Genomic DNA, 15,171 nt, shown 5'->3' with positions numbered 1-15,171 from the left:
AAAAATGGCAGAAGTGCCCGTGACCATGAAAACAAAGTATAGCTCTTTAGGAATTGATTCTGCGGTGCGGGCCCTTGCGGGTGAAGAATCCAGCCTGCATGCACGTGCAAATTTTCTTGCATGTGCAACGCATCCACCCGTCTGAACGGGTTTCGCGTGGTTCGCGCACAATCCGTACACATTCCGCACAGGCACGCCTTGCTTCAGCCATGTCTGCAGGTCCTAGATTTCATCCTGTCATGCCTTCCAGTGATAAGCTTGTTTTCAGCAGTAGCCTCTCATCGTGGACGCTGGCCTCCTTGACCCGCGGACCGCCCTAACATTCCGGCTAGCCAGTCGGCGCGTGGAATCGAGTCGCCTTTCTAACAATCCTCCACGCGGTGACCGTCCAGCTCTCTCTCCGCTGCCTCCGCATATTTCTCCCATCAGTGTATGCGCGGAAGTCGCCACCCTCTCTGTCTGCGCGCACTCCGAGCTCTTGACATACCGCACACCCAACATGGCGGCAGCAGGTGAGGCTCGTCTCCTCAGCACCGAAGGCTGTAGCGGCCGCTGCCCGGCCGCTACAGCCTTCCTGACAGACAGCATCTTCCTCAGGACAGGCGATCAACTTTTGAGGATCCTGGGCATCTTGAACTAGAGGTCTCTCTGCAGTTTAGAAGCACTCAGCTGCGACAAGTGGAGAGGCTTCTTGAACGTGTCACCTTGGGGGAGACGCCGAACCAGAAGGTGTCTGCTCTTTTCCGGCGGCCGTCTGTGACTCGCTCTGGAGATCGCCGTGAGACCGCAAAAATGAAATTCTCTTGCGGCGCTCGACACAACTTGCCTCTCGGCTTCTGGCAGTTCTCCCTCCGAGGCCCTGACGGAAAACCCTCGAAGGATTATTGCCTCAGGCATCTCCAGGCGACTCTTCTTAGTCGCCCGCCGTTCCTGCGTGCCCCTGGTCCTCGGCGGCCCTGGTTGTGCCTGTCGAGATGAGGACTTTGCCTTGAGAATCCCGCTACTGCTCACTGAGCACCCGGTCTGCGAGCTCTCCTCTGCGTTACCGCCTCTGTTTGCTCTCTCGCATTCTTCACTGGCTGGCTCTGCACTTCGCCACCCTCCTCGAAGGTGTGGGGTCCAATGAGGATCGACCGCGAGCCCCGTGCTAGGCCGAGCTGGCGCGTGAGAGCAGTCTGTGCCTCCCTAAGGCGCCGTCTTTTATTACGGACTCTGGACAGCCCTTTTCTGGCGCCCGTGCAGCATGACCTGCCTGCGCTTTGCATGGCGTCCCTTGGTGTGTCTTGCCGCTCTGCCTCAGCGCGACAGCACTTTGATCTCTTCGTCATCGGCGGCGGAAGCGGAGGACTCGCATGCGCGCGACGCGCAGCGGCATACAACGTCAGAGTCGGCATTGCTGACGGCAAACGGCTCGGAGGTACTTGTGTGAATGTCGGATGCGTCCCCAAGAAGGCAAGTTTCGACGGAGATGGGAGCAGCCGGCAGTAGGGCTCGTCTGCGTACAAATAGCCATTTTCTCACTCCGTCTTTCCGCGACGCACACAAAGGCCCCGATGAGGCGCCTGCACGGCGGGTTTATGAGACGCAGACGAACCAGGCAACAGTCACGCATGAAGAGGCAGACGCGCTGCGGCCGCACTGGCGCCTTCGGTGGATGCGCACAACAGAGCGGCATCAGGAGGAGGGGGAAGTCAAGCCGTCAGGAAGTTTCTTTCGCGAGAGTTGACAAGAGCGCAGAAGCGCGGGCATGGGGAGAGGCACAAAGACGCAGCCTTGCGTAGATGAGTGTTTGCAAGCTGTATATCTCAAGCTCTGCGAACGAAGACGGAAGTGGAACACAACCGCTGTCGCGTTCCTTTCTGTGTTGTTCGCCAGGTCATGTGGTGCGTGGCATCGGTCCACGAGACGCTTCACGACTTGAAGAACTTTGCATTCACCGTCACAGAGCAGCCGACGTTTTCCTGGAGCGCCTTGAAGACAAACCGAGACAACTACATCAAGAGACTGAACAACATATACCTGAACAACCTCAAGAACAGCGGCGTCACGTTTTTCCCAGCGTTTGCGCGACTCGCGAAGCCAGACGCGACGCCGAATGGAGGGCAGGCGCACTCAATCATCCTCAAGTCTGGCGACGGCAAGGAAGAAACGGTGACAGCTGACCACGTCCTCATCGCTTCAGGTAGCGACGGCACCAGGTCGGATACCGACTGGGGGGTTGAGGTCTTTGATCCACTCTTTGATTCACTCTGAGCTCTTTCCGGCTCCTCCTGTGGATGTGCGTGCTGCGAGAAGCCAGCGAGAATGTGTGCCTGGCTATCAGCATGAGTCTGCCGTTTTCGACGTTTTGACGCTACCGGGGGTCCTCGGCTCTCCTCTGGGAAGGAGAGCTTACAGCTGAGTCCATGTCCGTTGGCGGTGGAGCGCGGCTCGGTCTCACAGAGAGCTTCAGTTGGCGGGGCGTGTGGATTTCTGCCGATTGAGCGCGCTCCACTTATTCGTGTACCGGGGCTGTCCTCCCTCTGCGCTCGCGTTGTCCCAGGCGGCAGGCCAGTGGAGGCGGGAATCCCCGGCGAAGAACACACCATCAACAGCGACGGCTTCTTTGAACTGGAGGAGATGCCCAAGAAAGTGGCGCTGATTGGAGCGGGGTACGTTGCAGTGGAGCTTGCGGGAGTGTTTGCCGCGATGCGAGCGGAGACGCATCTCTTCGTCCGCAGGGAGTGCGCCCTTCGAAAGTTTGACGACATGATCAGCTCGCGCGTCGACGAATTCATGAAGAAAGCCGGTGTGCAGGTAGGCGCGGACAACAGGGGACGGCCTTCAATGGGTTGAGGCAGTATTCTCGATTCCCACGAGCGTCGCTGGGTGTTGTGGCAGAGAAAGCTGGCTGAGGGCCTCGTGCGCCTCCGCGTCTCTGCCTCTGAGTATGCGAAACCCATGACCTGCGCAGTGACGCGCTGCAATTTGAGCGGTAAGCGCACAAGAAGTCAGGTCCGTTCTATTATTTGCCGCTTTGCCTTCAACAGTCCTGCGTGAGCTCGTGGCGGCGTCTGCCACGTGGCCTCTGGAGGGACGCGGTTTTTTATTCAGGTACATCCCCACAGCAACGCCAAAGCTGTTCACAAAGACGCCGACGACTCGCTGACGCTGGAGCTCACCGACGGAAGGAAAATCGGAGGATTCGAGTCCATTATTGTCACGATTGGTCGCGTCCCTGAAGTCGAGGGCCTCGGCTTGCAAGATGTCGGCGTGAAGCAGGTGCCCGGCGCGGGTTACATCCAAGTTGACGAATTTCAGAATACCTCCGTCAAGCAGATCTACGCCTTGGGCGACGTGTGTGGCAAGGTGAGCGCCGCACGTGACAGACAGTGAATCTCTGCGAAGCGCGCAGACGCCAGTGAATCTCCATGTGAGCTGTACTCACCCTCTGCGAGCCAGACAGAGATACATATGGGGATGCGCGGCTTCGCCCCCAGACACAGAAGCGGGAAAGAGAAAAAATCGTATATCTGCAGGCCAGTTTGTAGAGGTGAGCAACCACGCTGACCTTCACACTGCCTATCATAGAGCCGGCGGCTACGGTTACGGAGCACCAACGCGTCGCAGGACCCCGGAGGTTTCCCGCGTTGTGTTCGTTCACTGACGCCATGGCCTTTCTTCTTTCTTCGACGTGTTCGCGTGCACCTTACGTTGATGTCCTCGAGATTCTCCTCGCCGTTTGGAATGAGCTCTCTCCGGTCTCTTCTCGAAATGCAAGCGGAAGAGTAGAATCTCTCGTCCGTCAGAGCCTAGGGCGCGCGGCGCGACGTCAAGCCTCCCGAGTTGCGCATGCCACTCCATCCTGCGACGCAGGGAGTCTCTCTGCTCCGCGCGGTGGCTTCTGAGCCTCATGGAATCGCCCGTTCTCTCCTTGCTTTGTCAACCTCTGCAGCTCGAGCTGACGCCGGTGGCCATTGCGGCGGGGCGGCGCCTGGCGGACCGGCTCTTTGGGGACCTGCCGAATGCGAAGCTTGAGTACGGCTGCGTGCCGACTGTCATCTTCTCGCACCCGCCTGCTGCCTCTGTCGGTTTGACTGAGGCGGAAGCGAAGGCCACGTACGGCGAGGAAGATATAAAGGTGAGGACGAAGCGCCACCGCCCCGACGAGCGACAAGGCCTGTGTATGTGAACATTGTGCGCACGGCGCACCATCCAGGGGGAGGGAGGCAGGCAGGGCCACCTCCATTTTCTCGTAGTGATGCAACTCCATGTGCGAGCTGGTCGTTAGGACTACGTTGCCGCCGATACGAGGGCGCCACTGAGACGAGACTGAAGGCCAGATTCTGGGAAGACTGCCATTCTTTGGCCTGCCCTCGAGGAGTAACGAGGGTCTACACGCATTCCTGGAGGTAGCACACAAGCACGCTTCGCAGTCAGACTCCCCGGGGAGCCAACTGGGCTTCCCGTCTCGTGCGGGGAAGAAACAAAATCTTTCGATGACTCGGGGCTGCACACTGACTACACCAGCGTAAGATCCCCTGAAGACACACGCACGGAACGAGAGTTAATGCCGCTTCAGGCCTATTCGTTCCCCTTTCAGTCGGGCGTCTTCTATTGCGCCATCAGGTGTACACGGGAACAAGCGTCAACCTGTACTACGGAGCATGGCCCGTTGCGCCTGAGGAGAAACCAAAAACTTTCATCAAAATGATTTGCGTGAAAAGCCTGTCAATGAAGGTCGTCGGGCTCCACGTCGTCGGCATGGGCGCCGACGAGATGATTCAAGGCTTCGGTGTCGCGATCAAAATGGTGAGAGAGGGAATTCTGCCGGTTTTCCTCATTGCCTCTCGTCATGCGGAAAATGCGTCTGGTTATCTGCGCTTCCTTCCTCTGGCTGCTGGCGTGAGAATCCTCTTCCCGTGAATGCCAGCGGAGTGTCCCTATATAGTGTGTGGGAGCTTTTTGCACTGCAGATGCTTCGCTGATTTCGCGTGTTGGCAAGGAGGCAAGTGAAATGAGGGAGAGGCGTCACGGGGCTTCGTGTCGTTCCGCATAAGCACGAGATTGGACCTCTGCGTGCACATAGGTGCGTGGATATCTAGACGCCCTTCTTGCATGATTTGGTCCTTTCTTTTCATGTGTATTGCAGGGGGCGACGAAAGCAGACTTTGACAACTGCGTCGCAGTGCACCCGACGGCAGCCGAGGAGGTCGTGACACTCGCACCTTGGGGTCTTTCACACAAAGGCATGTAGAGAATACAGTGAGACATGAGCCGCTCTGCTGCACCCCTCACTTCGAGGCCTCACGAGCTCTGCCTGACCGGTGGAAACTTGTTTCCATGCAACACTGCAGAGCGGTGCTCGTCGCACCTTTCGATAGGGGAAGTGCAGCCGGGGGCACGCGCCCACAGGCTGCAGGTTCCGCGTTAGGATTTGTTGATTGCCTCTGAACTCATCTGACGCCGCCTCGGCGTTGGAAACGAGGGGAGGACCGACAATTCGAAACTGAGCATGCCTCGCATGTTGAAAGGGCCTTTGGTTTGGGGTTAGACGACACGGGTCGAGAGGAGTCGCACCCGACACTGAGTGCGTGTTGAAGAGAACGCTAGTTTTCAATTAGACGGAAATGACAACTCAGCGCAAAAAACAAAATGGAGGTGAAGGACATGAACAAGCTCGACGATTCTTGCCAATGAATCCCAATATCCCTGTGCGATGTGTTGTAAGCATAAATCCCGCATCGGCATCCCATGCGGTCACAGGCAGCGGCGATCAAGAGAGAATACGTCAGGTCTCCAATTAAAACAGGATGCGACGGGAACGCCCAGGAGGCGACAGCAAAGGAACTTCGAAGACAGACGGTATTCAGGAAGACTGAGTCATGAGACGGCAGTTCGGAGGTTGCCCAGTGACGGGTGTGAACGAGGGGGAAAACCGTCAAAGGAGCCTGAGACATGCACGCAAATTCCCTTCGCTGTTAATTGTTCTCGATCCCTCGCTTGCGTCATGCGGCAGTTGGCTCAGCCGGCGGGCTGTGACTCAGTCAGCGATTCATCGGGACTTTGCCGTCCACTGCGGGCACCTGCCTAGTGCCTTTTGCTGAGGAGCGGAGGCGCTTCAGAAGAAGACGCCAAACAACCAACAGACGCGCCGATCCTGGCTTCGCGGGGCATTGTCGCTTCAACTGTGTTGTTTATCATGGAACTTCTACACTTTCCCGACTTTGTCTTTGTCACTTCCGCCCTGTACAGAGCGTTTCCGACAGTATGTCTGGGCATGACATCATGTACACCAACGTTTCACCTGCGGCGCAAGCTCGCGTCCTGTAAGCCCTAACTGCAGCCAGCGCACAGCCGCAGAAAATCGCCCCGCTGTGTGCGGCGGCGTGGTGAGGAGGAGCCAGCGCGGGCGCAGGAGGCAGGCGGAGCGGCTTTATCGCCCGACTGATGGCAGCGCCTTCTGCACTAGGCCGCAGAACTCCTCGAACGTTGCGGCGGTCTCCTGGTGACCTCGATTCAGGAGTTCAGACGCGCCGTCCACCCCCAGTTTGATGTCGAGACGCTCAGCAAACGTCTGGACTTCCCTAGCCGTCAGCTTCCCGTCCTTGTCGGTATCCATGTGCTGGAAGATTTCGCCGAGCAGGTCGGGAAGAGGCTTCATGAGCTGGCAGTCAATGAAACCGAGGAATGTGGGGAAGTCCACAGGAGGGAACGAGCCCTTGGTCGTTTCCACTGTCTTTCCAGACCCCCGCAACTCCATGATGATGGCTTTCACCTGATCGCGATCCAGCGGATAGTCCACGCGCTCTTTCATAAAGGCAGTCAGATCTTCTTCACTCAGTTTCCCGTCTCCGTCGATGTCCATTCTCTTGAAAATACTCTCCAGCTCAGCAGTGTGGGCGCGAAGGCGCGCAGGCACGCTTCCAGCCGATGCCGCTGTTGCGCCACCAGACGGCGCGCTCCGACTTTTCTGTGACATTTTGAGGCACGGGTGCGCGTAGACCAAACAGAGATGATCTCTCGAAGTGAAGCCACTGCCCTAGAGTGACGCGAAGGGGGCACGGACTTATTAGAGGCTGATTCGGTGCTTGGAGCAGCACGCGAGCATGCGAACGGTACCGACCAATCAGCCAAGACAACGTAGGCCGCAAAGACTTGCTGCTAGAAACGCGCTTTTAATAAACAGTGAGCGCCGGATTTGTCCTCGGAATCACACACAACGGTGCGAGCTGCTGGAGCGCCTTGCGCGGTCTTCGCACCCAGGAGAAGTGTCAGATGTCATTCAAAGCATGGTTCAGCAGTTCCGGAAAAAGAAAAAGCTCGAGTTCCGCCTGCGGGAAAGCTAAAATCCCGGACTTGAGAAGTTCGGCCTGGCGGTAGTAGCAGATACGGACATACGGTACGCAAGGTGGCAGTGGAATCTCCCTGCATGTCTTGAAGCGAAGCGCGGTAGTACGCAGCGCTACCGCCGTTGCCGAAAGTTATTCAAAGGAGAAAAGACGCGACAATCAAAATATGCAGAGTTTCCACCCTGTCACGGGTTCTTCTGCGTGGTGCAGCTTGGATGTGTCGGTCGTGGAAAACTCGCCAGGCGCCTCGACGGCCCCTAAGCTAACGGAGCCCTCAGGTTATTTTTCAGCGCTCTCTTTTCTCTGTCTCTGCCGGCAAGGTACGCAGAGAAGACCAGGTGGGGGTGTCGGAGGCGGAAATCGATGCTCGAGGAGGCGCCTGGCGCGTCGCTGAGCTAGCTGCGCGTACGAGGAACCTCTCGCTCTCAGGCTCTCAGGCCAGGCACCCTACCCTGTGAGAAGGGGCGGGAAGAGCCGCGGCAAACTCGAGCGCGAAGCTCACGCGCGATACAAACGCTTCTGCGCTGCCTCTCGCGCGTCGTAGGCGCGCGCGGCTCGTGCTCGAGCAGGATCCTGTCAGATGACATGTGAGCTTTTCCTTCTGAGCATGGTCGGGTTCCGCCGATGAGTCACCTCCCTTTCCCTGCAGGTTCGAGGTCAAGTTTCTTCCCCAGAGTGGCGCGCGATCCTCCGCTTCGGGGGCGCGATCCATGAAATTCCTATAGCAGGTAGTAGCACCGTTGAGAAACAACCGCGGCGCGGCGCGTGCGGTGATGTCATTTTTCTCAGCGGCACGCGCGGTACGGCCGGTGAGAACGTCTCTGGCTCGCCTCTCGCGCCTAACTTGGCGTATCGGTGAGAACGGCCTCCTCCGAAGCATCGAAAAAATCCGGTAGCCTAGGATTCTCGCGTTTCCTCGAGGCGTCGAGCAGATTCCCCTGACGAGGCGGCAAAGGTGTGCTGGCTGCACAGGCTCAGCGCGTCTCCATCCGACTGACGTGTTTCTCACGCCTTTCCTGCAATGCATCTGTTTTCCCGGCGTTCCTGGCCTTTCCTACATTTGTTGTGGTCCGTTCAGACCGCTCTCTGGCGCATCTTTTGACTCTTGAGCGTGTCTTGCACTGCGGTGCTCGGTCGGCGGCCGGCGTGCGTGGTTAGAGCTAAAGAATTTCTCCAGCCCCCCTTTTTTCTTAACTGTTGACGCGAACCGCAACTTCGGTCCCGCTCTCTGTGGCAGACAAGCCCGTAATCCACGCATTCATAGAGGGCACCTTCGTCAAAGTGCCGGCGGGGAGCTCGCCGACTCCCTTCTGTGCCGTGACTTCGCTGTCCGCCACAGCAGACGGATTCGGCCTTCGTCGTAGCGAACTCTGGAGATTCCTTTCCACAGCAGACGAATACAGGGTAGCCCTCATTTCACAGCAGGACATTGTTGGGACTGTCTACTTTTCTCCTATCGGCGCGATGGCGCGGATGAAGAATCCCTTCGCTATGTGCTTTTCGCGCGGAAAGAAGAACCGGCGCAAGTCCGCGGAACGGAGAGCCGCGCAGGAGATTCCGGAGAAAGAGGGAGAAAAGGAGCAGGATGACCCTGCCATCCCTCTCCGCTACCCCCTGTTCGATCCGCGGGCGGTGAAGACTAGGAATGAGGATCTGGGTGACGCGCCGCTCTCCCGGCCTGCCAGCATTCCTAGGGAGATGGCGACTCGCGAGCATATCGAGCTTCCAGTTGACGACGAAGACAGATTCTCACCGCGCAGTTCGCCGGAAAACGAAGAAACCCCGTCGTTGCCGGTGGAGCCGGCACAGGAGCACGAACCTTCGCCCGCTGCGTCCCTCCCTCCAGAGCCACGCGGAGATCGTTCGCCGGCAGTGAGTAAGCCTCCCTCTCGGCAGCCGACGACCGCCACTCCCCAATCACCGGCTGCCGAAGAGACGCCCGCGCCGCAGCCGGTGGCGCCGCCTCCCTCCCCTCCGCGGGCGGCTACGCCGCCGCAAGAACCGGAAGAAGTCAAGACGCCGCAGCCACCGCCACCGTCGCCCCTCCGTTCAGCCCCTCCCCGCGAAGAGCCAGGGGTCCAGCTGCCGACGCCGCAGCCGCGGTCGTTTCCCCCGACGGAGCCCCAGGAAAGCAAAGCCTCTACTGAGCGCGAGACGTCGGTTTTCGCGCCCCCCGTTCCAGTCGAGGAACCACAAATGTCGCCTTTCGAGAAACTGGAAAGCGCTCGGGAGTGCGCGTTGAGCGACAGCGTTCCTACCGCTCCTCACACCCCAAGGGGGTCGCCAGCGGACGACATGGCGAGGAGGATCCAAGCCAAGCTTGCCGAACTCGAGAAGATGCAGCTCGATGAAGTTACTTATTACCATAAGAAGAAGAGAAGACGACGTCTTTGCCGAATGCGCCCCAAGTGGCGTTGCGTCGAGCAAGCGATTGACTGCTACGCAGACGCCCACGAGAGCTTCACCGAGTACTGTCGGGAGAAAATGAAAGTTCACGAGAGAAAAGACTGTACGATTTGCAGAGTCTTTGACTTTTCAGATGTGCCGCTCCTCCAGTAATGCCATTAGATACAATGCCGGAAACAAACCGGAGAGAACGATGAAGAGTTCGGCTTGATGCCGTAAAGAAGGCTAGGGCAAGAGCACTGATCTTCAGGTAGAGTCTGCCAGTTACTGTCGCATCAGACTCCACGCGAACTAGCGAAGGAACTCACGGTTCTCTGTGAGACACCAGTCCCTTCGCAACCACATACAAGAGGAAGCCATCCTTTCCATGATGCTGTAACTGCTTGCCGATACCTTCTCCGCCGTGGATCGAGAGCGTGGACCTGGTAAACCAAGCTTCCGGTTGACTGGCGTCTTCCGGTTGCGATAGCCCCGAGATCGGTTGGATGGCGACCTTATCTGAGGTTGGTCGGGCTTCATAAACAGGAGTAGTCGCCAACGTGGGAGGAATTCATGTAAAAGATTCTGTGGGAGTCGTATGTCTGGTGCCTTTCGAAGGCTATGGAGAGAGAGGTCTCGATACCCATCTGCGTGTGACAGTTACGACGTGGCAACTGGGAACCGTTTTCTTCTGTCGAGCTTAAAATTCAGCTTCTACATCGGTGGGCGTTCCGCCGTGTTGATGAAATAGTGCGTCCCGTACAGCAGACGCCCATTTTGTTTGTGGCAGCTTCGGTTACGACTCACGTTCGTGTCTTGAAGTGGACCGCTACCTCCTCGAATAAGGGGCTGCTTGATTTACAGACTGACGCCGCAGTTCGGTCGCGCGTGCGGCACAAAGTCATCAACGTTCGCACACGCCTCACGCCACTAAGTTTCCGTATGTTTTTTTCGACTTCGAACACCCGTGGCAGAGCTCCAGAATGCCTCCGTGGCAGTTGAATGCGGGAAGACAGCGAAGGATATCCAAAAAATTGGCACCAGGCACTCTACACAAAATGAGTGAGCTGATTTGCCGGCAGCGATTGCTTTGTCTCCTATAGGTAGATACACGTGTGGAACAAATCTGATGGGAGGCGTTCATTTTCGCTCGAGCGTCAAAATCAGGTTGAAAAGATGCGCAGCAGCGCGGAACGACAACCAGCTGTGTCATCTGTGGCAGCTATCCAATGCGGTACATGAAGGCGCATGCTCCTCGCCGTTGCTGGCACTGCCTCCACCCCGTCGTCCGCGAGCCACACGCTGTTTATTCAGACTGCGTGCGCTTACACGTGGCAGACAGACGTAGGCGACGAGTCACTGAAGCATCGCAGCGGGCGGGAGCAGCATCAAAGCATCTTTTGAAATAGGAAACATACGGCCGAAGCCAGGCGAGTTTTGACCATGAAATAGTTGGACTCTGAGAAGCAATACCTGGTGCATGCTTAGCTGGGTGTAGAACAAACCATAGGAGCAGTGGCTTCCTGTTCCCGTGTAGGCTACGAGCCAAGACGAATCTCTCGCCCTCCGCGCTTCCTCAGCACAGCAGAGGCTCGCCATGGCCGTCTGAAATATACCTGTGTGCGCAAGCAGTGGGCCACGCATGAGCGTTGCACGCGGTCATCCCGTACGCGCACGATTCGATTATTCAGCTTATATCGGCCCCCGCCCCCCCGCGCTCTGTGGCTAGCCTTCACTAAGGTGCATATCCTCTGTACACATCTAAACAACGGCCTGCCAGCTGCGAGGCCCTACACTTCGCCAGCGGCGCGTGTGCCCGCTCGGCGAGCAACTCCGACCAGAACAGGCTGTAGCAAAGACCATTTCCTGCAGGTCGCGCGATCCGCCTCTCGTTTCTACACACCCTGCGGATATTCTTTCGGCTCGCGGTCGCCCGACATCCAGGAACCGGTGCCCGCCTGAGCCGTGGAAAGTGCTGGGACGAACTTGGGACGAGTCACGCGCGGAGGAGGAGCCTCCTGCCGCGGGATCCGCGGCGACGAGTCGGGCGACGCAGATGAGTTTGTGTAGCTGGCGACAGAGACCAAACGCAGACAAACATCCTCGTGAGCAGGGTTTCCGCAGGCTGATCCCAGTGGATCCAAGTTCTCTTGAGCTGTTCGTGACCATCATGGTAAGTGCATTGAGTATAGTGGTATATCCACCGGATATGTGAAAAGCCAACGCGAGCTACACGCATGCAGAGTCCCGTGAGGCCGCGTTAATCCTATCTGCATCCTCACCTGGTGTAGTCGCTATCGAAGGACCCGTCCGACAGAGAGTTATTGTCTCCGTCGCCCTCGTGTTCAACATGATTCAGCTCGGCGTTCTGCGGCCCTGCGCTGTCTCCATTGACTTCCTCGCCGCTCGGAGCTTGCGGCGAAACGACCGTTGAGGCGGGAAGTCCCGCTTGCTGTGTATGAGACCGTCCCGCAAGGGGGTGACTCTCTGATTCACCGCCTGCCGATGGGTAAGCGCCAAACTGGGGCGCAGATTTTGGAGGCGCGTGGCGAGCAGACTCTCGTCTGGAGGAAACTGACGACCGAGACGAAGATGTGCGACTGGGCGACAGCGCCCCTTGAGTGTTCAAGCTTATGGAAACGCGTTTTGCAGGCACGACAGCCCCGGAGTCGGGGAGGGCGCCTCCGCCTGAGCTGGACACGGCGGCGGGCTGAGAGAAGCCCTCAAGTGAGGCTGTCGGCGCGGGCACGCTATTCGGTTCTGCCATCTTCTGAAGAACCACGGGTTCCGATGATGGTCCAGGCACGATTCGTTGGGGTGCTTGCACGGTTTGAGCCATTGCACTCGGTCTCCTCCCCTGCGCCTGCATCGTCCTCTCCGCTCCCTCCTGGTCTGACCTCAGATGCGCGTGGACGCCACGAGCGAGCTTGACGCGCAGCAGCTGTGCGAGGCCGTGGAGCTTCCGGAGGCCTTTTCCCTCGGTGCAGAAGGGAGGGTCGCAGATCTTCGCGATTTCCTCATGATCCGCGGCGAAACCCTGAACAGTTTCGTTGAGCTGGCAGCAAAGCGCCCGAAACTCTCGGCTGTGGAATTCGCTTCGCTGGCGCTCCTTCTCCAGCTCGGCTCGACATTCATGGTAGCTGCGAGCGTACAACTCCTTCTGCCCCTGCTCCCGCGTCAAGACTGCCCGACTGCGACGAATCTCTTCTTCGAGGTAGCGATTGCGCGAAATCACCTGCTGCATCACTTGGCGCATTTCGACGACCAGTGCTTGGATTGTCGCAGCCTGCACACAGCACAGATCACCCGCCACGCGGGTGTCGCTACGGCCTCCCTGCCACGAGGGACTCCCACGCGCTGACAGCGCATCAGCCTTCCGTGAGGTTCCACAGGCGCACTCGTAAGCCGGTCTCCGCACTGTCCCGTCTATCAGAGTCTCTTGCGCTGTCCGCATTACGACCGGCAGTGGCGTGCCCTTCCCGCTCATTCGTTTCATCCAAGAAAAACCGAGTGCTCATGTACACACAGATGCAAGGACGTTACGAGGCCTACGAGCGACGTACATGCCCACGCGCGGCTGCGCCCCTCTCTGTCGGCCTGGGCGAGACTCGAGGGTTGAGCGACTTACAGCCGGATCTCGAGCGGGAATTTCGTCGTGGAGCCGCAGCGTAGCCCGATGTTTGCCTCCCTTCGACGCTCCATCATGCCCCCGCCGGTTGCCGGCAGGGAATTGAACGGTGGCGTTGGAATTGACGAGCTGGGTCGTCCTCTCCTTGGCAGCTTCGCTCCGAGCGAGGCCTGCACTGCTGGAAGCCGGACCCGCCATCGTTTTTCTAGGTGCAGAAAAGGGACACTAAGGATGTGCGCTTCGCACCGAGATGCCTTTCGGGCGAGGCTGGTGCTCAGAGGATACAACTTTTGCCGTCGTCGCTCTCCCGTTGCTTGGCGCGCCTCTTGCCAGGGCGACACGGCTCGAGTAAGGCGAAACAAGAAGGAATACAAATCTCAGGGCTTCGCAGCAAGACGATTGGTGAATCGCGCTCTTGTAGTTGAACTTGGAGTCTATCACGCTGCTACACTGGTAGAAGACTCCTGGAAAAAGTGGCAAGCAAGAGGTATTTGTGGCTCGACGAGTATGCAGGCCAGAGGGACGGAGAGTGTCGACGTTCTCCGCCTGTGACGAGAATGTTGCGGCACCGTGGCGGAGCTAGCTGGGCAAGGCGCTAGCCTAATAACAAATTCATTCATCGCCAGCCAGAAGACCGGGAGGCGGCGGCGTCGAAGAGCTGTCGAGAAACACGCCAGGAGAAAGTGCGTGGGTGTGGTTCTACAGCTTTCGAAAACAAGAGGCCGTTGGCAGGCTCCCTGAATTGCGCGAAATCGTAAACCGAGACCGTGCGCAGAAAACGTGATGCAGATAAATATGATCGCCGCAACCAATCATGAAAAAGAACTATGACGCTGTGACGGAGATGACCCCCTGATTGTGATACAGACAGAAGGAAGGTGCAGCTGACCTTCCAGTTTCCTGTTGGGGGAACCGCCGAGACAAGATCGCAGGCAGCCAGCGGGGACCGGGAGGAGGCCCCGCGGTTTGAAGGTCAAGAAAGTAAAAGTGGCAGGACGGACTTTGGGCGAGATAAACATCAACCAGGGCGTAAGTGGAAGCGAAAAAGAGAAATAGAGACACGGTATCGCCGATGAGCAAACACAAGGCAAAGAATGGCTTGCGAAGGCAAGCGCAATGTGAGAAAGGTTTGCCAGATTCACGCTGTCTGTCCGCTCAAAGCGAACCGGAGTCGAGGCCCAGCCACGGATGCTGAAAACTGATGCCTGTGTTTCACAAGCAAGCGACCGAAATTTGGTGTGCTGGACGAGTTTCTCTTGTGAAACGTGGATATGTCTTTCTTTCCGTGGTGGCAGGTGTAGCACGGATTTCAGGGCGCCAAAGGGACTCTAGACCACCGGAAGTTTCTCGCGGTGACCCTCAGCGCGTCTTCGCCATCCGCATGTGCGCCGTATCGCGCACTCGGAATGTGCACCGGTGGGAGAGGCATGCTCGTCGAAAGCTTCTTTTCGTAAGTTATCAGGGAAACCCGGGTCCTCTTCTACTCTTCGAACGGAAAGGGTTTGTTTTGGCAGGATGGCATTTTGCGCGCGAGCGCCCAGGATGCACGCGGCAGTAGAGTAGAGGGCAGTCGTATTCGGCCGCACGAGTCTGTTTGCGATGCAGGACTCGCTGCGCAGGCCTCTTCCTCGTGTTACCTGTACTCAAAGCCTACAAGTAGAAACCCAAGTCTGATGAGCATCCAGGAAGACGATGTTAGTAGATATGCCTTTCCCCCTTGAGTAGCGACTGTCAGTTAGCGTTCCGTCTCCGCGCCCACCCTACACGGATGGTAAACATCGTGTACGATGCGCTTTTCCTTACAGGCCGCGCGCCCCTGGTCACACT

At 57.9% G+C, this 15,171-nt stretch overlaps 4 protein-coding genes across 4 annotated transcripts; 2 read left to right on the top strand and 2 right to left on the bottom strand.

The window, feature by feature from the left end:
- Window positions 1-1,243: 1,243 nt before the first annotated feature.
- On the top strand, window positions 1,244-5,236 carry BESB_006140 (glutathione reductase; the record flags this gene model as incomplete). Its single annotated transcript, XM_029359369.1, has 7 exons — window positions 1,244-1,417; window positions 1,876-2,182; window positions 2,543-2,796; window positions 3,094-3,348; window positions 3,935-4,120; window positions 4,609-4,791; window positions 5,132-5,236. 7 exons carry the CDS (start codon window positions 1,244-1,246, stop codon window positions 5,234-5,236), a joined length of 1,464 nt encoding a protein of 487 aa, XP_029222282.1.
- Window positions 5,237-6,415: 1,179 nt separating this feature from the next.
- Window positions 6,416-6,961, bottom strand: BESB_006130 (calmodulin CAM1; the record flags this gene model as incomplete). The annotated part of the gene is made up of 1 exon (XM_029359368.1): window positions 6,416-6,961. One exon carries the CDS (start codon window positions 6,959-6,961, stop codon window positions 6,416-6,418), a length of 546 nt encoding a protein of 181 aa, XP_029222281.1.
- Window positions 6,962-8,795: 1,834 nt separating this feature from the next.
- Window positions 8,796-9,890, top strand: BESB_006120 (uncharacterized protein; the record flags this gene model as incomplete). Its single annotated transcript, XM_029359367.1, has 1 exon — window positions 8,796-9,890. The coding sequence occupies one exon, from the start codon at window positions 8,796-8,798 to the stop codon at window positions 9,888-9,890; it is 1,095 nt and encodes a 364-aa protein (XP_029222280.1).
- A 1,721-nt stretch (window positions 9,891-11,611) lies between these two features.
- On the bottom strand, window positions 11,612-13,542 carry BESB_006110 (uncharacterized protein; the record flags this gene model as incomplete). The annotated part of the gene is made up of 3 exons (XM_029359366.1): window positions 11,612-11,786; window positions 11,999-13,002; window positions 13,345-13,542. 3 exons carry the CDS (start codon window positions 13,540-13,542, stop codon window positions 11,612-11,614), a joined length of 1,377 nt encoding a protein of 458 aa, XP_029222279.1.
- Between the last annotated feature and the right edge of the window lie 1,629 nt (window positions 13,543-15,171).

This window comes from Besnoitia besnoiti, chromosome I, assembly GCF_002563875.1.
Source record: "Besnoitia besnoiti strain Bb-Ger1 chromosome I, whole genome shotgun sequence".
In the NCBI taxonomy this organism is placed as follows: domain Eukaryota; phylum Apicomplexa; class Conoidasida; order Eucoccidiorida; family Sarcocystidae; genus Besnoitia; species Besnoitia besnoiti.
The sequence above is the reverse complement of the archived record's forward strand: the minus strand, read 5'-3'. Positions and strand labels throughout refer to the sequence as shown.